We start from the raw sequence: 22,332 nt of genomic DNA, 5'->3' as shown, positions 1-22,332 counted from the left end.
ATACATTAAATATTCTTTATTTTGTTTTTATATTCATGTATTTATTTTACATATTATTATTCCAATATAACTAATCATAATTTGTTTTAAATTTTGACACAAGTAAAATTAGTGAATAAATTAAATAGAATTTAAAAAGTTAGTTAGAAGTTAAAAATTGATAAATCAAATGATTAAATTTAAAGTATTTATTAACATTAGTTACCCAACTAACTAATAAATATATATATATATAGTTTTGCTAATAAATAACTAATAAATATTAAAATATAGATAAAAACATAATTAATTACTACTCAAGAAATTAAAGTTTGATACTTATATATTTTTAAATGGTTATAAATTTTATTAAATAAAATGAGATAATACAAATAAATTTGTATTATTATTTTAATTATTTTATATTGTAAAACAATGATAATTTCATGGAATCCTTCTCAAGAGATTAGAGATCTATTACTTTTTTTAAAAAAAATGTTGCGGCATTTATTCAATTTTCGTTGTTTGTAACGCATTTTTATTTTAAAAAATTTAAAATTTAATTAAATAAAAATTATTTTTCTGTATAAATAAAGTTTTAAATCAAATTTCTATAAAAAAAATCGTAATTTTTAAATAATATTAATAAAGATAAAATATTTTGGGATTTGGGTAAAGGAAAGATTGTAAAAAAATATCAAGGATAAAAGTAAAAAAAAAAAATTCAAGTAAGAGAAGAAAATTTTGAATGTTATTTGAAGTAATATTTCAAAAACTATTAATAACTTCTAAATTTAGTTTCTTTATTAAAATGACTATTTTGGTTAAATAGATATTTTAACCAGTAAATAATCTTTTAGCTAGTTTAAAAATATGTCAAATACATTCCATATCAAATGAATAGACATCAAAATATGTGTCTTAATAATGACCAAAAAAAATATGTCTTAATTAAGATAATTAATTTTTATATTTCAAATTTTTTGGTGTTATTTTTAAATATTTTTTAATCTATATTGAATATTTATTATCAATAAATAAATCTCCTATTATTTTTTTACATATAATATGTGATTTATTTTTTATTTAATAATAATAATATTTTTATCTATTATATACTTTTAGTTTTATTATTTACTTAAAATTAAAAAATGTTCATTCAACACCAAAAAAAAAAAAAAACTTGCTAGTTTCTCTTTGAAAACAAATAGTCTAACTAATGTCTAGTCCAATTAACAAGGAGCATAAATTCTTAAAAAAAAAATAAAATAAAATCTGGAGTTAGAATCTTTAAAAAAACATATGGGAGAATTGTATTCTCCCTTAAGTGGGGTCTTGGAATTTGAAGTGATTTTTAGACACAGATCATTTAATACACAAATAAAATGTGATATAAGTTATCGATATGAACAGAGAAAGAATGGAGTTGAATTCATTACTGGCATGTATTCTATATTTTATGGTTATTCTAAATTTAAATAGAATAATATAGCTTAGACTTAAGGATAATTTTTTTAAAAAAAAATCAAGGTTTAGGTAGTCAAAATTAATTATCAAATTACTCTTTAAATTGAGCATATATATGTAATTAACCTTATTGAGGAACCACTCATGGGTAGTGAGTGTACTAGTGTTTTCCATCTAAGAGCTAAAGTTACCTAATCAATGAAGGCACTTTTGAAGTTTCGATGGTTATTTAATATTTCCTTTTTAATTCATATGACTTGTAATATAATTTTGGAAACAATCCACACTATTGCATTGATGAATTAGAGACACGTTTTTTTATGTCCCCACAGCTGTTAGTATAGTCAAAGGTGAAGCACATGCACTGAGTACTGTGTTCCAAACTGCACATTGCTAAGACTAAGAAAGAATCCATATGGTTGGCTGATACATTGAATTAATAAATATAGCATTAACTAGCTACCTTCTTGGCATGTAAATTAATCAATAAAACTTTGAATTACCCATAGAAACTGTCCATTCAAATATCCCTAAGTAGATTTTGGTTAAATAAACAAACAATTAAACACGTTTCAGAGTCATTTTCTGCGGGATTACAGCTTCTAAATGGCTTTGCATTAGGGGCAGTCATTTTAAATTAGGTCTAATTCAGATAATTAAGCAAAGCCATTCCAGAAACGCCTGTGGCTAATTGGCTATATGATACAATTCAAGATTCTCTCCATTTTATTTTGTCTATTTTCTCACATAATCATTAAAATTACTATAATACAAATTTTATTTAAAATTTATTAATACTTTCAAAATTTTTAATAGAGAGAAATTTTTCCATTTCTATGAAAAATGGAGAGGATACATTTTGTGGCTACATGGCCATGTGACTTGTATATGGATGAATACGAGTCTTTTGTCCCAACTTTGATTGCTAGTCAAATTGTCACATAAATGCCAGTCAAATGAGTATGGACAGTGATTAATTATTGAAAGTGAACTTTTTATAACCATAAATAATTTCTTTTAACTATTATTTAAGGACAATATATATAATAATTTTTAATTAAAAATGATATAATATCACCTAATTATATATTAATGGTATTAAATACTACAATTTTTAATAAAAATATTATTTATTAATTTTTATTATATTCCATTAAGTATACATTAAAATATAAATATATAGTATAAGTATTCAAAAGAATAGTTAAAGTGATGGAACTGGTCTCTTTTATTTATGGTCTGGCACCAGTCACTATTTTCCCTTCAATATGTGGCCTAGGGCTAGGAGTTTCGCAGCGTGCATGTGCAACCTTGTCTTTTCTTCTTCAACTTTGGTCATAGTGCGACCAATAGAACTTGCAAATTCAAACTTGCAAATTCAACTTGCCTTCAATTGGAAGGAAGTTTATTTGCAAGACTCAAAATCTCAATAAAAGCTCCTTGTGCCTTGTGGTAAAGGAAAATGCCTAAAGAATTTCTATGACTGATTTCAGCAAAGTTTATTTGCAATAAATTATAAATCACGAAAAAAAGAGAGAGTGGAGATTAAAACAATCACAAATTAATCAATTTCTAAAATTGCTATAACTCAACTTTTAAAATAGTTATTTAAGTATAATTTAAGATACATAACTTTATATATATATATATAATAGTCATAATAGCAGCAGGGTTAAGTTAATCCTCAAAACTTTCCATTTGCCCTAATAGTGGCATGCAACATCATAAGGTGATTAAAGAGTTGAAGCCAAAATATTAATAACTATAATTTTAAACAAAGAAAATTTGTATCCGTTGTTGACTCCAAAATCCAAATTTCTAGACACCAAGTTGATTTGCTTACAAGGTGATGCACGTAGTTTAAAAATCATCTAGACAACATTGAGAATATATGAGTTTACTTGTTGCTTTGAGTTGATGGCATGGTTATAGAGAATAGCATATAGTATAAAAGGAATAGTGGGCACTTTGTACAACATGAAGGAAGTAACATGCAATACATAGCAATAAGCCAAAAATATATGAAACCTTGCAGAGCAAAGTAAACAACAAGTAGCGTATTGCTTACAATGTTTGATTGCATCAAAAAGCACCACCGGCAATAGACTAGTGATGTGAAAAGAGATGAAAGAAAGGATAGATCAATGGGAAAAGTTGGAAAAAGAAAAGAGTTTGGAATTTAGAAGTTTGAATGCATAATCTTAATACAAATATATGTATGTGAAGATTAAGCTCAAACTTTGTCTTAATATGAAAATGTTTGATTGCCAGGATTTGTTTGTTTCTTTTGGAATTGGGTCGTATCTGATTCAAAGCCCTCATGTTGAGGTGACAATTGGGTCAATTTTGTGAAGTCTTACTACTTCATAGCCCAAATAAAAAATCTGACCCAAATTGATACCCTAAGCCCAGAACAAAAACAAATTTAGTTTTCTTACACTTATTTCAAAATGTAATTATTTGACCAAAAAATTGTAATTAGAACAATTTTTATTTTAATATATAATTTTTATTGTTAAAATAGTTTTAAAATGGATAAGAGAAACTTATTATACACACGCACATACAATAGCATAATTAAATTTTATAAACACTTTTAAGATGAAAATTATCAATAAATGATGTGGTAAACAATATAACTGTTATAAATTATTTTACAATTTCATATTCAAATGAATTACAATGTAACACTTATTTAAAAATTTATAATTCGAGTAACCAATTATGCATTATTTAGGCGAAGAGAAGAAAAATAAGTAAAGAATAAAATTGAAATTTATATTTTATATCATTTGCTTAAATAAAAATAAAAATAAAGTAAGAAAGGAAAGAATCTAATTTTAATATAAATCTATATATTTCTTCTTTCAAATTTTTCAAACGAATAATGAGTTATTGAAATGATAAGGAGAAATGGAAGTAATATACATTTTTTTTTTGCATGCATATGAAAAAAATTCTTTTGTTCCATAATAGTAACAATTATGGGACATTATCTCCCGCACCTTAAAATTATATGAATTAAAAATGGTATACAATAGAATAAAATAGAATATTAAGACTATGTTTAAATTAATAAAAGATAATAATAATATTGTAATAAATGGAACATAATAAAACGGGTGGAACAAAATAAAATGTAAAAGGATATTTTATTATTCAAATTTTTTATGACGGAATGGAATAAACCTTCTTTTCTTTATCTAAATAGTAAAAAAAAAAAACGAGAAGAGTTATAAGACGGATACTGTAAACAAATTTTTTATTTTTTTTTGCTAAGTATACTGTAAACATTTTATGTAATAATAATGTATCTGAAAAATTAATTATGGGTTTAGTGTTTTTTATATTAATTTTTATGTAAAAATTAATTAGTGAATTTATTTTATTTAAAATTGCGTGTGTATATATTTTCTTGAAAAAAATATGTTTTTTAATAAATTTACAATGTTGACACAAAGCTTTTTTTCCATAAACACTAGAGAGAGAGAGAGAAAAATATTTTCTCAATAAAAAATAATTATCATTGTAGTGAAGAAAGGAAACAAAGATAACCTGCAAAGTGAGACCAGAGCAAGAGCAAGAGAGACAAAAGTAGAAAGTGGAGTGAGAATGAGAGAGATACACCCTAATCTGATAAGAGATTGAGAAACAAATCAAGGGTAAATTAGTTGTAACATCTGTCAAATATAATTACATTTATATATTAAATATACAGGTGGTTGAATATCAAAATAGTTTGAAAAATTAGAACTGTAAGATTCTTGCTGTAGTGAGAGTAAGGCAGTTAAAGAATTTTCTGAAATCTCAACCTAGAACATTCTAAAACATTCTCATAAGAGTGAGAAAGAAGACAAATCCAAATTGAACTCATTATGAAGAAGACAACTCCAAGTAAACTTTTCATGAAGAAGACAAATTCAAATTGAATTCTTCAAGACAAGTCTAAATTAAATTATACCTCCTCTAAAACTCCATAATAGGTGGTGCTATGGAATATGAAAACTTCATTTCTTATTTTTTCCTTTACGTTCTCAAACCTTAACTCTCTAAACTTTTACCCCTTTCTTTAGATAAAAATTCCTCTAAACTCTATTTACTCTTCAAATATGAGATTATACGTTCATACTAAGAGATTCAAAGAGAAACTTTGGTTCTAGAGCAAAATCTTTGGTTAATCTTGTGTGAATCCTTATTTTAAGGTAAAGGAAGCTCTATTTTATCATTTTAGTTATCTTTATAGTTTATGTTTATGAGAATATGATTTATGATTCTATATGAGATGTATGTTGGACTAATTAGTGTTTTGTGAAGTATAACCAATGATTTATGTGGTTGAATGGTTTTGTAAATGATTATGCTATGTTGGTAAATCATGATAATATGATTAAATAATAGTGGTGAGGTATATTGATTATATATATGTAATTTTGTATCTTATAACATGAGATTTTCCAAGTGATGGACGATACATGTTTGAATATGTCATGGTTTGATGTGAACATAATATGTGTTTGAATATGTTATGGTTGATGTGATGAAAAGAGAATATGTGACTATGATGAAAGGTGAATACATGTGAAAATGATGAAAAGAGACCATTGAATGGTTGTATTGTAAATAGTTACAAAGATACACTAGAGTATGGAAGATTGAAAACGATATGGATATCTTGGAGAATTGTAGGGTGGTGAGTGACATTAGTGGTTGTGTACACTTTATTGTTGAGACGAATGCATCACATGACCACATATTCTTTTTATGACTTGACTCCTTACCATTACTTTTGTTAAGGGGCTGTCTATTGCATATGTTGTATTCGTAATGCATTAGGTCAACCGATGACTATTTACATGGACGTGTAAGACCTCAAAATAGAGGCGTCGGAAAACTATGATCATAAGGTGCAATGAGTGCGGATAAAAGAAAGAGAAATGGTGAATATATGTGACAAATCATATGCATAGGTGTGCTAAGATGAGAATTTGTATTATATGATGCTACGATATGTGATAATAAGATATTTCTTTATCTTGATGATAAACATAACGAGATGTATGATATGACATGATGTTTATGTGTTATGTATGAGTGGTAGAGTAGAGACTCACTCTTACACAATATTTTCAGGAGACGAGGATGAATAGTACCAAGCTCATTATATGGAAATGGATGAGAATTGCTATAGTACTTAGGGTATTTTGAATATGTAATGGTTATTTTCAAGTTCTATAGTATTTTTTTTATTAAAAGTTTGTAAGACTATTATCTTTTTCAAGTTACAAATGAAATTTTAGAAGACTCGTTTTCTAAAGTATTTATGAATTAATGAAATTTTTACACCATAATTTATATATCATTTTAATACTTCTTTCTCATTAGATGAATTTATTCTTTTAATTTATTATGAAATAATCATATATTTGGAAAGGAAAAATAAGGCATTATATTAGTTATTTAAAATCTATTTAAAACTCACTAGAATTAAGGAACTCACAAAATTAAGTTTAAGAGAGTTTTAGGGAGTTTAGAAAAACCTCTTAACCCTTCTCTTCTAAATTAATTAACTCCCAAACAAAAATTAAACCTCTATTAACCTCTCCTTTTCCCACCTAAATATAACTCTCAAACAAAGCTTTAAGCAATTGTAGATACTTGATGTGTTGTAATGAACTTGTTTGTTGTAATAGGGGAAGTGGTGATCTTTTAAGGCAACTTCATGCGTTGGCCAAAGCTGAGTCAAAACTTTTAGTGCATCAAAGAAGGTTATTAAGGATTAAGGCAAAGGTAGACTTTTTTTTTCCCAAAATGGTATGAAACTTAGAAAATGCATTAATATATGAACTTTGTTTTATTTGTCTATCACTGCATTTATAAGTTAATAGAAACAAATGATAAGCCTAGTTAACTTGGATTAGGGGTCAATTGCTTGAAATTAAGATGCTAGGTTGGGGGTCAATTTCTACGCCTGCATATGTAGAAAAAAAGGGAGCAGGGAAGAAAGAACAACTATTTGACTTTGGCACATGAGGTGGTGGGTTTGGTTGGGTAACGTAATGGAAATGTATTGGACTGCAAATCCTGAAATGACGGTTCGACCCCGTCCTTGGCCTCAGAGAGTGGCGAGCAGCACGAAACATTAATTAAATGGCATAAAGAAAGGGGGACTTTCCTTTGTTAGAAATCCATAGACAACATTCTGGAACTTCCAAACCAAAGAAATGCAACATAAGAAGTTAGTTTTATGTTACCCTTCAATAAAATTTGTGGAACCATATTGGCATATATTGAAGTGTACTTCAGAAATCAGATAGTTGATTTAGAGATGACAACAAAACATTGTAACTTTGAATTGTGCGATAAATGTCTAGCTATTGATATTATGTTGTCCAAGTTTATGTTTACATCCTTTTCGTCATTTTTCTAATGAATCTTTGTTCATTGTTATATGATAATAATACTATTCTTATTTTTTCAATTTAGTCATATGATATCTAGTGTTTTTCTCAGCTAACACTATTTGGGTCCTGTGTTCTTATCTTGCCTGCATATTTATATCCAAGAATGAATATAAATGTGCAATTCTAAATGAAGCAATGTTAAATAGACATTAACAATAGTTACAACTTTGAATATTAGTTGTAGCACTGACATTATTTACTTTGTGGTTTATATTTTAAATTTATACTTAAAATGTGTTAACAAGTATAAATATACCTATGAAAAATTAGATATGTAACACGATGTGAACCTGTGTTATTTATATTATGATTGTATTTTAATGAACTTTTCAGTTCTTGTTAATACCTTAGATATAATGGTCAAAAGTGCTTTTAATACATGATTGATAATATATATTTATTTATTTTGCTTACTTAACAAATTTGAATGAGTTAAATATAATTTGAAATGTCTTCCTTTTATTTAGTCTATTAAAATATTTTTCTTTATATTGATTATTAAATGAATGAAAGAGAAAAAAATAAATATTTTTAAAAAAGTGATGTTAATTTTAAAGAAAAGAATTGCAAAAAAATATTTTTTTTTAAAATGTTAGTTTTTAGAGTGAGAATTTTTTTAAAAATATAAAAAATAGAAATATGAATTTTAAAAATATTAATTTTTAGAGGGAGAAAAATATAATTTGTGTATTTTTTGAAAACAATTAGAGAAAAGAATACAATAAATTAATTTTTTTCAAAACATATTAGTTTTAGAGTGATATTTTTTAAAAAATTTATAAAAAATAGAAATATGAATTTTAAAAATATTAATATTTAGAGAGAAAAAAAATATAATTTATGTATTTTTTTGAAAAAAATTAGAGAAAAGAATACAATAAATTATTTTTTTCAAAACATATTAGTTTTAGAGTGATATTTGTTTAAAAATTTATAAAAAATAGAAATATTAACTTTTAAAATATTAATTTTTAGAAAAAAAATTATTAAATTTTTATATTTTTTAAAAACATAAAAAATATAAATAAAAAGTATAAAAAACAATAATTTTATTTTTATTATTAATTCTCTGTCACCTTCCCCTCTCCATATTAAACATTTAAAATAAGAGAGGGATTTAATCCTCTTTCCCTCCCTTCCTTTTCCCTTCAAACTCTTTTTTTTTTTTTCTTTCAAACTCTCAAACAAAATTTAAGACGTATTTGATAATTATGACAAGATAATAGGATAAAATATTTTATTATATAATATGTGTGATGTTTTACTCATTTTAAATATAATTTATTAAAAATAAATAATTATAATTATAAAACTATTTATGAAAATTATTATAATTAGTATCAACTTTTTTATATTTTTCAAACAGAAACACAATTTTTAGTTTTAAATGATTATATATATATATATATATATATATATAATTCAAATTTTAAATTATTTTTAAAATTTCATTAATTTTGATAAATAAGATTTTTATTATTTAAATATAATTTATACCTTATACTATTAATTTTTATTTATCGTAATATTAAATAGAATCACATAAGGTTGTTGTTTGATTTAATGTCCTATAGTATATAAAAAATAAAATAAAAACTTATTTATTTGTATAGTATATTTTATCCATATTCAATTTTTATAGTATATAAAACAAATTTTAGGCTAAATTAGCAAACTTGTCCTTTTTCTATTTTCTTTAGTTTAGTTTTTTAATTTTTGTTGTTTTATTTCTTTTTAACTTGTAAAAATACTCCAAATAAATATTTTTTCATAAATAAACGTTAAATTTTTTAAAAAATTATTATTATTTTTTCTTATGAATTATTATGAAAACACAACACCAATAATGTATTTGGAAATTGGATGTGAGAATTTAATATTATAGTGATCGGTCTTTTCAAGCTCTATGACAAGTTGAGAGGAAAGATTACCCTTAACAATACAATAATATAAGTACTTCGTGCTTATGTCAATAATTTGATGACATGTGAAGCCATTTGATGGAGATTTTATTTTTAATTAATCGATTATTATATGTCTTTGTTCGACAACCAGGGTGTGACAATTAAGTAACTTTTTAAAAAAAAAAGTTTAATTGAAAAAGTCAGCTCTTGACTATTTTTAAAAAGATGATTAACACATTGGTTAAAAAGTCATTGAAAACCGTGAGTTTATTTTGATATATAATATATCAACTACGGTAGTTGACAAATTAAAATGAACATTTTATATATATATATATATATATATATATATATATATATATATATATAAATTAAAATGAGCTAATGGTGATTAAAAGAGGTTACGTAGAGTTCAAAAATTAAGAAAATAAAGATTAAGTATACTTTTTTTTTATGATTTTTATTTTTATTTTTAATATTGTTTTTTATCTTGTTGCTGTTTATTTTAATTTTAAAATTTATTTATATTTTTAATATTAAATATTTTGTAATAAATTCTTGTAAATTTTTTGTTAGAATTTAATTCTAAATTAAGAAATCAAAATTTAGGACCATTAACTCTTTTCTCGTTAAGATTAAACGGAACCTTTACACATGACATATTACATTATTTAAATTTTTAATATTTTATTATTTATAAATAAATCTTTAAATATATATAAAAATGTTTCTCTAACTATTTTTCCTTCTTCTTCCTACACCCATTCCCCTTCTGCAGCGTACCTCCTCCCATTTTCCTTCTTTCTTATACCAACTCATTCAATGTCCATAAAAATTGATGTGTCGTGAGAGATTATAAATTTGATGCATTTTCATACTGAGCTTTGCTTTAAGTGGATTCCACCTCAATGGTTGTCATATCACTCTAGACGATTTTAGGTTCTAGAAATTATACAACTTAAATCAATTCTATTGACTTTTTAATCAGAGATTGAAATTCAGTAAACCAAAATTGATCTCCCCCTTTAATGGGATTTAATTACTTCCCACAACTTACAGTCAGTACCAAAGGAATTCATATTAGGTGTAACAGGCCTCATAATAGACTTTTGAGAGTAAAATTAATCTTAAACATGTTCTCTGATCAACTATTATATCTGATTAGGAGTTTAATAGTAACATATTTCTTTCATAAAATGTATGGTCTTGAGTGTAGAAAGTGTTTTGTTCACCAATAAATTATTGCAAGTGAATCCTCTTCGGAAGCACTAACATTGGGAGTGCCGATGTTGTCATTTCCAACACGAGTGACCAAGTCACAAATGCAAGGTTCTTGGTAGATGTTTATCGGGTAGGGATTAAGTTGGAGAAGCAGCGGGGTGGACAGCAGAGGGATGGGATAAGGGTGGATAGCGGGGGATGGAAAAAAGAAAGAAAAAAAGAAGAAGAATGACTTAATTTGTAAATATATAAAATATATTTATGGATTTATTTATAAATATTAATTTTAAATAATAAAATATTAAAATAGTAAAACAAAAAAATTAAGTCAGCTTAACACTTAATGAAAAAGATTAAATTATAATTTTTTAACTTTTCAAAAATTAAATCTCAACAAAAATAAATTATAAAAACTTATCATAAAATAATAAATATTTATAGAGACAAAAAAATAATTAAATTTAATTTTAATACTTTAATCTCTTTTATTATCTAGTCCTATAAAAAATTATAATAAAAAATTAAGTAACAATACAAATTAATCTACTCTAATTCGTCAAAAAATTACTTAAAAATAAGCTAATTCAAACTTGTTTTATTTAGAAAATGAATTAGATTTTCTATCTCAACTTGTTTAAAGATGAGATAACAAACTAACTAGCCAAAAATAATAAAAAATAAAAAATAGTTAGTAGATTATTGAATTAATGGATCAGTCCACCAATCTTTTTTTAAAAAATAAAAAATATAATAAATAATAAAAATTATTTTTATATTAATAAAAAATAATATTTAATTAGTAAATAATTATTTATTAATTTTAAGAATAAAAAATGTGTCTGACAAGTTAGCGAACTTATTCTACCATTGGTCTACATTTTAACAGGCTAAGACAAAATAAGTTGAATAAGCTGATAGATCCAAAACATGCCAAATTCACTAATTTTGATAGGTTAGATGAATTGGCCCGTTAAGCTAAACCTACTTTAATAATTTATTAAGAACCTTTCCGTTTATTTTATTATTTAATAATAATTCAAAATTAAATATATGTTGTAAAAAATAAAAGACTAAATATATTTAAATTTATAAAAGCTTAAAAATATAAAAAAAAATATGAAAAAAATAAAAATCATATTAAATTTATAAAAGAAAACTAAACTCTTATTGAAAGACACAATTTTAATTTTTTTTTTAATTCTCAACTTTACATTTTATTTAATAAACTATAGATATCATCAAACATATCATATCACAATAATTTTTTTTTGGGTATTTGACATAAAACTACAAATATCTTTGCACTCTCTGTTCAAATATTTAACACAGTGCTAATATCTTTAAGTATTTAACATAACATCACAAATATCTTTTATAACAAAACTTTATCTCTAAGTATTTAAAACAATTACAATCACATATTAAAATAACCCCTTATACAAGTTGATTCCCACTCTAATTAGTTACACTACTTTTGTAAGAGAGGAGATGAATGATAAAATTTATGTTAACTTCACTTAAATATAAAATTATTTTAATAATATAAGTAATAACTTTAACGTTTAATGTACTTAAAATATATTTTATCCTGTTAATAAAATAAAATATAATATTGAAATGACTTTTAAATTAATTGATAATTATTACAAAAGTTAAAGAATCATGATTGATATAATAATTTAATATTAGCCGTGGGTGTATATATCTTAATTTATTTATTTATATAGAAAATATAAGATCTGCAAGCATATACCAAACCAATTTTTCGTTGATAAATCAGTAAGCTGTGGCACTTTGTGCGCGTCGCCCACTGTTTCCTTCTATATCTCTACACTTCAAAAGTGATTCTCTGAAACGTACTTCGATCTCATCGTATTGGGTACGCTAATGCTATTGAAACTCTTTAACCACAGATCCAGAAGTTATTTATAGTTAAAACAGTTGCGTAAATCGTTACAATTTCCTAACCGTTTCTGTTTTAGATGGCTTCTTCGCTTCTCTCCGTAACTTCTCCCTCTTCTTCTCTCTCCATTCACCATATCCACAAGGTAATAATATCTTTCAACATTCCTTCACACATTTTAATTATTGCATTTTCTTAGGATTTAACTTTGGTGTTGAACAGGGAAGACCCAAGCTTGGAGGCAACGCTTTAAGGCTTAAGAATTCAAGGGTATGTGTGAATGACTTAGCTTCTTTTACTTTTATGCTTTTTTTATAAAAAAAAATTTAACTGTTACTTGTTCATGTTCTTCACTAACTAGTTTTATTGTATTGGATTGTGAAAAGTCGATTTGGACCATGATTAAAATTGTGTTTAAAATAAGGATTCAGGAGTGTAAGGACACAATTGAGTGTGCCAATTAGTTATAACGCCTTAGTAATACACTGAATTAGTCCTTGAAATTATATGCATTAGAGAATTTAGTTCCTGGAATTATAAAAATCTTACTTTAGTTCTTGAAGTGATCAAATATGAATCATTTTAGTCCTTATTGTTATAATTCCAGAGATTAAAATGGCTGTCATTTTGTAATTTCATGAACTAAATGGTCATAGTTTGATAATTTGAATGATTAAAATGACATTTTTGGACCGATGCTCATAAATTAGGGACTAATTTGAGTTGTTAGTCCTAATTTCCTTTTCTGTGTCCTAACGTGATGTCTGCCAATTTTATTTCACAGTCCTGTGGTCGGTTCTCTATGGCTGTTGCGGTTAATGTTTCTCGATTTGAGGGCATACCTATGGCTCCTCCTGATCCAATTCTTGGAGTTTCTGAAGCATTTAAAGCAGACACAAGTGATGTTAAGCTCAATCTTGGAGTTGGGGCCTATAGAACAGAAGAACTACAGCCATATGTGCTTGATGTTGTTAAGAAGGTCTTTGTTTGTTTCTTACTTGATGAGTGTGTAGTGATTTGAGTGACCCATGTTTGCACAATACTCCTGTCAAATGTTTATTCTTAATTTTACTTCTGGTTAACAAACCTAAGACTATTTTTCAATTAAGTTAATATTGATTTAGAGGTTCTCGCTTTTTATAGGCAGAGAATCTTATGCTGGAGAGAGGTGATAACAAAGAGGTAATTTCCTTTACATCACATGCCTTTATGTGTGGATTGGAACAACTGGCTTTAGATTATTGACTATGATTTAACTTGTAAATGCAGTATCTCCCCATTGAGGGTTTGGCTGCATTTAATAAAGCTACTGCAGAGTTGTTGCTTGGAGCAGACAACCCAGCAATCAAAGAGCAAAGAGTATGTAGTGGAATCTAGAAAATATAGATGTTTTGAAGGAAGTTATCGGTTATTGGTTATGAGTGAATAGAAAGTAAATAACTAATAGTCAACTTTTTTCTTTTTTTTTTACTTATATTATTCAATTTTGCCCAGGTTGCCACTGTTCAAGGTCTTTCTGGAACTGGTTCTCTGAGACTAGGTGCAGCTCTGATAGAACGATATTTTCCTGGAGCAAAAGTTTTGATATCGGCACCTACCTGGGGTGTGCATTTCATTCCTTTCTGTGTTAACTTGGTTATGTTTGTTTCGAGGGAAGTTATACATTCTGGGTAACATTATTGTCTTGCAGGTAATCACAAGAATATTTTCAACGATGCTAGAGTCCCATGGTCTGAGTACCGATATTATGATCCTAAGACAGTCGGCCTGGATTTTGAGGGCATGATTGAAGATATAAAGGTTACATCCTGATCTTGAATTTAGAAAGTGAAATTGATTATACTCTTATACAGACTATGAACAGTGTTTTATTTTACTTCTATTTGATATATTTTTCCCTCTCTTGATCCCTTCATCTTAGGTCTAAACACTTGTAATATTTTCTTGAAAGGGATATTTTCAAAAACATCTTTCACTTAAAATACAACTGATGTCACTGCTTTGATTAACATGCCGCTACAGTGTAATGGTATTCAATGGGTAATTGATTTGGTAATTGTAACTTGAGCATCTTGTTATGAAGGCACACGTAGAAACATAAATTCTCATTTAATTTGTAGATTCCTTCAATTCTAGATTAAATTGAACTCTTCGTAATTGTATATTTTACTTTTTTTTAGTCATCTCCCGATGGAACTTTTGTGCTACTTCATGGATGTGCTCATAACCCTACTGGTATTGATCCAACCCCTGAGCAGTGGGAAACAATAGCTGATGTAATTCAAGAAAAGAACCACATTCCTTTTTTTGATGTTGCTTACCAGGTACCAATATTTGGGATAATGAACTATCTTTAAGTAAATTTCTGGGTAGTATATTTCAAAACCATTAACATATTCAAAATTATGACAAATAATCTTTATAGAGACCTGGAACCTGATTAGCTACATGGTGACCTCCTTATTAAATTTTACTATTTTAGGGATTTGCTAGTGGAAGCCTTGATGAAGATGCAGCATCTGTGAGATTGTTTGTGTCACGTGGCATGGAAGTTCTTGTAGCTCAGTCATACAGTAAAAATCTAGGTCTCTATGCTGAAAGGATTGGAGCAATCAATTTAATTTCATCATTACCAGAATCTGCAGCAAGGTGTGATAAACTAAGTATGCTGTACTTTTTCCTATCTGAAGTTGAATGGACATGTCTAAGAAAAAAATGAATCTGTCTACTTTCTTCTCATGCATTTTTATTCCTTTTCTAGAAGGGTGAAGAGATCATTTTATCAATGAAGTACAGGTTGAATGAAATAGTTGTAATCTGATGCTATTCTCATGATAGTGATACTGTCTCTTAACATCATGACAAAATGCTTAAGTTTGTTTTAAGAAAGAAAATATTTTAGTCAACTTGATCAGGGCAATATATGCCACAGTAAAAGTTGTCTTTGATTGACAATGTGGTAACTATGTATTTCAGGGTAAAGAGCCAGTTAAAAAGGCTTGCACGACCAATGTACTCCAATCCACCTGTACACGGGGCTAGGATTGTTGCCGATATTGTTGGAAACCCTGCTCTTTTTGATGAATGGAAAGCAGAAATGGAAATGATGGCTGGGAGGATAAAGAATGTTAGACAGCAACTATATGATAGTATTACTTCAAAAGACAATAGTGGAAAAGATTGGTCATTCATACTAAAGCAGATAGGCATGTTCTCATTCACGGGGTTGAACAAGGAGCAGGTAGTTGACTCCCATTGTAACTTCTTGCATGTGATAAATCCCCTTTTAGATTTTTTACACTGTGATTTGATTTTCCTGTGTTGCAACATTGACTGTGTTGTTCTTAAATTTTATGTTGTGTTATCAGAGTGACAATATGACAAATAAGTGGCACGTATACATGACGAAAGATGGAAGGATTTCCCTGGCAGGATTGTCATTGGCGAAGTGTGAATTCCTTGCCGATGCTATCATTGACTCGTATCATAATGTCAGCTGAAACTCAATCAAATATTATGCAATAGAGCCAAGAATATATTTTTGGTGAGTAATATACCCAATCGCAGTGGTTGGAATACATGGAAATAATTCAAGTATGTAAGCATTAATTGTCATGTGTAACTGATTCCTTAGGAAATTTTGTAACCTTGAACTTGAAAGTTGAGTTATAGTATTGACACATCATGAGTCTGCTTCTCAAGCATGAAGCAAGTTGAATTGATGCATGATGAGTCTGTTTCTTATTTCTAGTGGGTAAGATTGAATAAAGCTTGATAACATTAGTTTTGCTGGCTGCATGTGCTTCAGATGTTAGTCAGTATCTTTTTCTTTCTTTTTTAATCCTGCTTCCTGTATGATTGAATAACTTATATTTTATGTTTTGATAGAGAAACGTTGAGAGTTCACCCATGTTGTTTATTGTGATTGGTGATGAGGTAACTAGAACCAAGAATGTAAAATAATTGATTGTAGGATTTTAAGAAGAAAAATAGCATGTTTTGTCATCTTGAACCAAAAAAAGTAAAGGCAAGAAAGATGGAAATACCCACGTGATCTAGAGAGGGGGAGAGAGACCAGCTCGTAGCCATACTAAGCTAAATTGTGTCAAGAGGGATATATATGCTGCTTTACGTAATTTATCAACCCAATTAGAACCACATGGGTCATAGGCACTGTTATCCGACGGAATGGCTCAATCATATGTATTTCTGGAATCTGTACAAGTTACCATGTTGAAATTCCTTTACATAGTATTTGATTGAAGAAAAATGGAGAGAAGAAAGGAAGGAAACGGATTCTTAATAATAAGCGAATTACATTTATTCTTAGCAAAATAAAATTTAGAAGAGCATAAGTAATATACTTTCTAATACTCTCTTTCAAACTCCATATTATTAATTAAAGTTTATTAGAAAATGCAAAATCATGAGTATTGCTCATTAAATACTTGTAGAACCCATGCTATTTCGTAAGTCATTATAAATTTTGGCCACTGATGGAGTTTATTTGGAAGAGAATGTTGTTAGCATTTCTCTAATTCGTAGCCCAATTTGTTGAATTTCATAACAGCCAAAAGAGGGAATGGAAGACAATCAGATCCTCCCTGAACAGTTCAACGTTCAACAAAATCACCACTCTATACACATTTTCACAAAAAGTGAAATTAATTTCTTCTCATTTGTCATTAACAAGCCAAAGATCGCCTACCCCATTAGGCCTACTCTTCCCCTATGAACTTGTTCAGCATTTCAGGTCACTCCTAGGCTGCATCTATTACAGAATCAGTGTGGTTGTTATGAATCATTCTGTAATTTGGAGCCTTGACAAAGCCTCACTAATTTGGTAGCATCACAAAACATGTCCCAGATGGATTCTCACTACGTAATGTCGCAAATTGTTCATTGATTAGAATCCACATGTGGATCAGCTGGTAAAACTTGCTGGGCCATTTGTGGAACTCTCAGTGTTCCTCCAAGCTCCACAGGTACAAGAGGGATGAGCGAGTGAAGAACATCTGCAATCAAAGGACGGTAGCTCGGCTCAGGTTGCACACACAGCACAGCCACAGCAGCAACCTACGAAGTACCAATTTGAGGTTGCAGTTAACCAAAATACATTTCTATAACAACTTTTTCCCATACTATTAATTAAAATTTAGGTGAATCTCACACAAAAGAGAGCATTATGATAACGAAAGTACAAAAGTGACCTCATTTAGTGGGAGTCACATTAACTACAATCAATATAAAAAGTAGGTTAACGGTTTCAAATATCCTCAAACCTGGTACAAGTGCTTGGGGTCCATGGTATTCTTAATTACAGGATCCACGATGTTTGGAAGCTTGGATCTGTCGGTGAGCTGTGGCATGGCCTGTAATGATCATAAATAGCTTTGTCATTTATTTCCAACATCAACCCAATTAAATTTGATCAGGTAAAACCTTACCCATGTGACAATAGATTGGCATTGAGCTGGTGCTAGTTTTTCCACAGGCTTCCTTCCTAATAGAAGCTCCAGAAGCACCACTCCAAAAGCATAGACATCGCTTTTATCGGTCAATTTACCTGTTAAAATAATTAAAATACAATCTCCTCAGAAAATAATTCATGCTTTGAGGGTGATGAATTTCTCACAAAATTTCTCATTGCTCAATGAACTATTACTGATGCCCGTGTGGTTCCTTAGCTCCTAGCTATTTCACCAAGTTTCAAGAAAATCCTCGGAGAACTACTTCCATTCACAATCTTTTAATAATTGAAATAAGACAAATACTAGTTAATGTCTTCAAAGCATTAGTTAAGAAATTAATAATAAATTTTTAATAAAATGAGTCTGATTAACCGCTGTTCTTAGAACACTGGTTAAGAAATTGAAAGTGAAAAAGCTTTCAAAAAATTACAATGGATTGTATTAAAAATCACATGGAGAGGTGTATTGATAACATTTTGAAATAATTTTTTTTTCACTTTTAAATTTTTAACAAGTATCTTAAGAATACTGGTTAACATTTCCTTTATAATAATATAATAATGCCCTCCTCCAATAATTTTTAATTCACTCCTAACGTGATTTTGAATAATTTTTATTAATTTCTTAACAAGTTCCCTTAACAGGACCCTTAAAATAAAATGCCAATCCCCGCCAAATTATCAAAGTTTTCAACTGCATAATAGAAAACTAATAGGCATTTGACCTGAGAAAACCTTCCAATGTTTCCCATCTAAGAGAAGAATCAATTCCACCTCATCGATGCTTGCTGACATAGCAGCTAAGAACAAATAATAGTTCCCACTCTCAAGACATTTATTATCACCATTATTAATTTTTATGACACAGACAAGAAGCAACTGGAGCAAAATAGGCATATGAGACTGCATGTTTAACTGACAGCATATTAATTTAATAAATAATGTATATAACATGCCAGGTCAATTGGGCAGGTACATGCCCAATATGAGCACAGATCACACCTTTCAAACCCACCTTACACTCATCACATAATTAATGCATCAAAGGGTCCAAAAAGACCAATATCTTGGATCTGACTTGTTGAAAGCTTAGGGACATATTAAACATTTAGCAACTTGTCAGACCAATGCATATGTATGCAATATGAAATTATATCAAGTTCAGTTGGCATACCATCTAAAAGATACTCTGGGGCTACATAACCCAATGTGCCTGAAAGCTTGATGTTATTCTTATTTTGGGACCCATTAGTTATGGCAAGACCAAAATCAGAAAGCTGAATCCCCCAGTAGGCGCACACAGGAAAGAAATTTTGGTTAACACAATAAAATAAATGTGTAGTAGAGAAAGGAAACTATAATATATTCACCAAATTCAAAATGGGTCTTTCTGGTTTTACCTTGGCATTGAACTTTGTATCTAAAAGAATATTAGAAGATTTCAGATCTCTATGGATCACCGGAGGGTTACAGTGCTCATGCAGATATTTTAATCCCCTGGTTGACATTAATCAATAGCATGTTAACAAACAGACAATAAACCAAATAAAAAATAATAGGGGTCTTTCTACCAAATGAAAAATAACAGGGATTTTACTAACAATTAGTGAAGAAATTAAAAATATTTTTTATTAAAAATAATTAAAAAGTTCTGAATAATATTTTTTTGAATAGTTTTTTTTTCTTAACCAATCTTCTAAAGACATTAGTTATCATGTACTTAATAATAGTATCCTTATTTTTAATATTTTTATTATCAATTAAAATTTATTAAAATTTGTCCACGTCACCTTTAGACTTTAATAAATTTTAATTAATAATAAACTTTAACTATTATACGATTAAAATAAAATGCATTAAAGAGAATGAATTGCTAATATTGTTCTAACTCAATTAGGAAAATAAACAGAAGCCCAGACACGGAAGATTACCTTGCTGTGTCAAGGGCTATCTTCATCCTCAAATGCCAAGTCAAGGCCGAGCCATGAGAAGGTCCTTCACATAATCATTTTTTGGAAAATAAAATGATTCGCATTATTTATGTACCAAAAAATTATATTAACATTATTTTATAATTGACCTCATTATCTTTCAATTTCTGCCTTATACTAGACAATAAAGCATCAGAAATTCAGAAACGTCTTTACCGTGTAAATGAGTTTCCAATGATCCATTTTGCATCAATTCATAGACAATAATCCTCGTATCGTCATTACTGCTACAACCCAGAAGAGAAATTACATTTGGATGTAGAATTTTACTTAACAAATCCACCTCGTTCTGCAAATTCATCCAAGTCCAACTATTCAGTATGATATTTAAAAGTTGTGATAGAAATATAATATTAAAAATTAAAATATTCATTTAGTCAGTATAGCAACACTTATTTTCAAATTTATTTTTGTGTTAAAAAAATTTACGTTTTAATTTCTATATGACATAACACGTTTACGAAACACTGGTGTAAAAGTTAAACAAATTTTTTTTAAATATAAGAATTAATTTGTAAAGGAGCGTTAATTGTAGGGATAAATATGTATTTAAACCTTAAAAGAAAAAGCGTAGAAAAATGAATAAATTAATAGTAAGCATTACCTCAAATTCCTGCTCAGCATGCTGACTTTCACAGTGCAGTTTCTTGACGGCAACATCCAAGTTATCATCCAAATGAGCCTTGTAAACGCGTCCAAAACCACCCTCACCCAAAATGTTACTTTCCTTGAAATTGCTGGTGGCTTTTTCTATTTGCTTATAATCAATTATTGGAACACACCCTTTCTTACCAACCATCTTGACAGAGCTGAATTTACTCAAAAATGGAGCTGAAGCTAGCCCTTTCTCAGCATCTATGCATTAAAAAAACACATGTGAAAACAAATCTCAGAAAATACCAATAAATCAAATTAAATGTCAGTGTTTCTTGGCATCCCAAAATTGGAATTAATCTTAAAAATTATGTGAGTCACGCATTTTAGTCTCTGATTTTAAAAATCCTTTATTAATTCATAACTTTACAAAAGGATATTCATTTTAGTTATTTTGAAGCTCAAAATAACAATAAAAAAGAAATAAAAAAATGACTAAAATGAATAAGCCTTTTATAAGGTCAAGGACTAACAACCCTTAAAATATTAGAAACTAAAATAGGACTAACTCGAAAGTTTACTCCCCCAAATTGTGAATAAAGCAAAGTAAACAGGAATCTAATAAATGGAATAGTGAAAGAAGACAAACACCTGAACTTTTAACATTTTTCCTGTTGGGTTTTGAAGGATACTTGGTGTAGTAAATCCAGATGCATAAAACACACAAAATGACTGCACCAAGTGAAGTGCTGGCAACAGCAATAGCTATTACCATTTTCTTGTGTGAATCAATTTGTTGCTGTTCAGCTCCCATCACAACACCTGATCAACATGTAGTATTTAACAATAACAGGAGCACAAAAAATACATGGAAACAAAATATATCTCATTCATTCAAATTTCAAAAAACAATTAATGTAGCAGTTAAGCAAAAGGGCATGATCAAAATACAAATAATGAGATATATCATACAAAGATAAGCAATGAATAAAAAGTGTCACTTTATATTATCTGCATTAAGCTTGTCATGATTTCAAATTTGAATTTGAAACTGTTGAATGCCAATAAAACAAACAGAAGATAGAAACAGATAGTGATAGAGACAGCAAATGGAAGAGAGAGAGAGAGAACCTGGAGAAGAAGCAGAAGTTGAGGCGGAAAATGGAGAAAAGGGTGGAACTTCAGGTGAGGGAACAAGAGGGTATGTTGTTGAGGCAAGAATGTAAATGGGTTCGTGAAGAATAAGGAGGAACATGAGAAACATAAGAAGAAGAAGCTTCGTTTTCATTGTTTGTTTCTAAGAGAACATGAAGATAACAGATATGTGAAGGTTAAGGTTTAT

General features: G+C 28.2%; 2 protein-coding genes across 4 annotated transcripts; one reads left to right on the top strand and one right to left on the bottom strand.

The window, feature by feature from the left end:
- Window positions 1–12,793: 12,793 nt before the first annotated feature.
- Window positions 12,794–16,842, top strand: LOC113845856 (aspartate aminotransferase P2, mitochondrial). 3 transcript variants are annotated; one of them, XM_027473505.1, is made up of 12 exons: window positions 12,794–12,911; window positions 13,015–13,080; window positions 13,158–13,205; window positions 13,720–13,914; window positions 14,079–14,117; window positions 14,205–14,294; window positions 14,430–14,538; window positions 14,626–14,735; window positions 15,116–15,259; window positions 15,418–15,584; window positions 15,912–16,176; window positions 16,304–16,842. In XM_027473505.1, the coding sequence occupies exons 2-12, from the start codon at window positions 13,015–13,017 to the stop codon at window positions 16,433–16,435; spliced, it is 1,365 nt and encodes a 454-aa protein (XP_027329306.1). In that variant the 5' UTR covers window positions 12,794–12,911; the 3' UTR covers window positions 16,436–16,842. The 3 variants fall into 3 exon arrangements, with proteins under 3 accessions (XP_027329306.1, XP_027329308.1, XP_027329305.1); XM_027473507.1 differs by having other exon boundaries at window positions 12,809–13,080; window positions 13,158–13,211; XM_027473504.1 differs by having other exon boundaries at window positions 12,810–13,080.
- A 638-nt stretch (window positions 16,843–17,480) lies between these two features.
- LOC113846574 (probable receptor-like protein kinase At1g80640) lies at window positions 17,481–22,299 on the bottom strand. The gene is made up of 10 exons (XM_027475012.1): window positions 22,122–22,299; window positions 21,642–21,812; window positions 21,001–21,251; window positions 20,553–20,685; window positions 20,337–20,400; window positions 19,806–19,902; window positions 19,580–19,682; window positions 18,383–18,501; window positions 18,218–18,307; window positions 17,481–18,011 (listed from the first exon to the last, which is right to left on the bottom strand). The coding sequence occupies exons 1-10, from the start codon at window positions 22,276–22,278 to the stop codon at window positions 17,835–17,837; spliced, it is 1,362 nt and encodes a 453-aa protein (XP_027330813.1). The 5' UTR covers window positions 22,279–22,299; the 3' UTR covers window positions 17,481–17,834.
- Window positions 22,300–22,332: the final 33 nt, after the last annotated feature.

The sequence above is a fragment of the Abrus precatorius genome, unplaced genomic scaffold (assembly GCF_003935025.1).
Source record: "Abrus precatorius isolate BTA unplaced genomic scaffold, Abrus_2018 Scaffold8, whole genome shotgun sequence".
NCBI classification, from domain to species: Eukaryota; Viridiplantae; Streptophyta; class Magnoliopsida; order Fabales; family Fabaceae; genus Abrus; species Abrus precatorius.
Note: the sequence above shows the minus strand (reverse complement) of the source record. Positions and strands in the feature narration are given on the sequence as shown.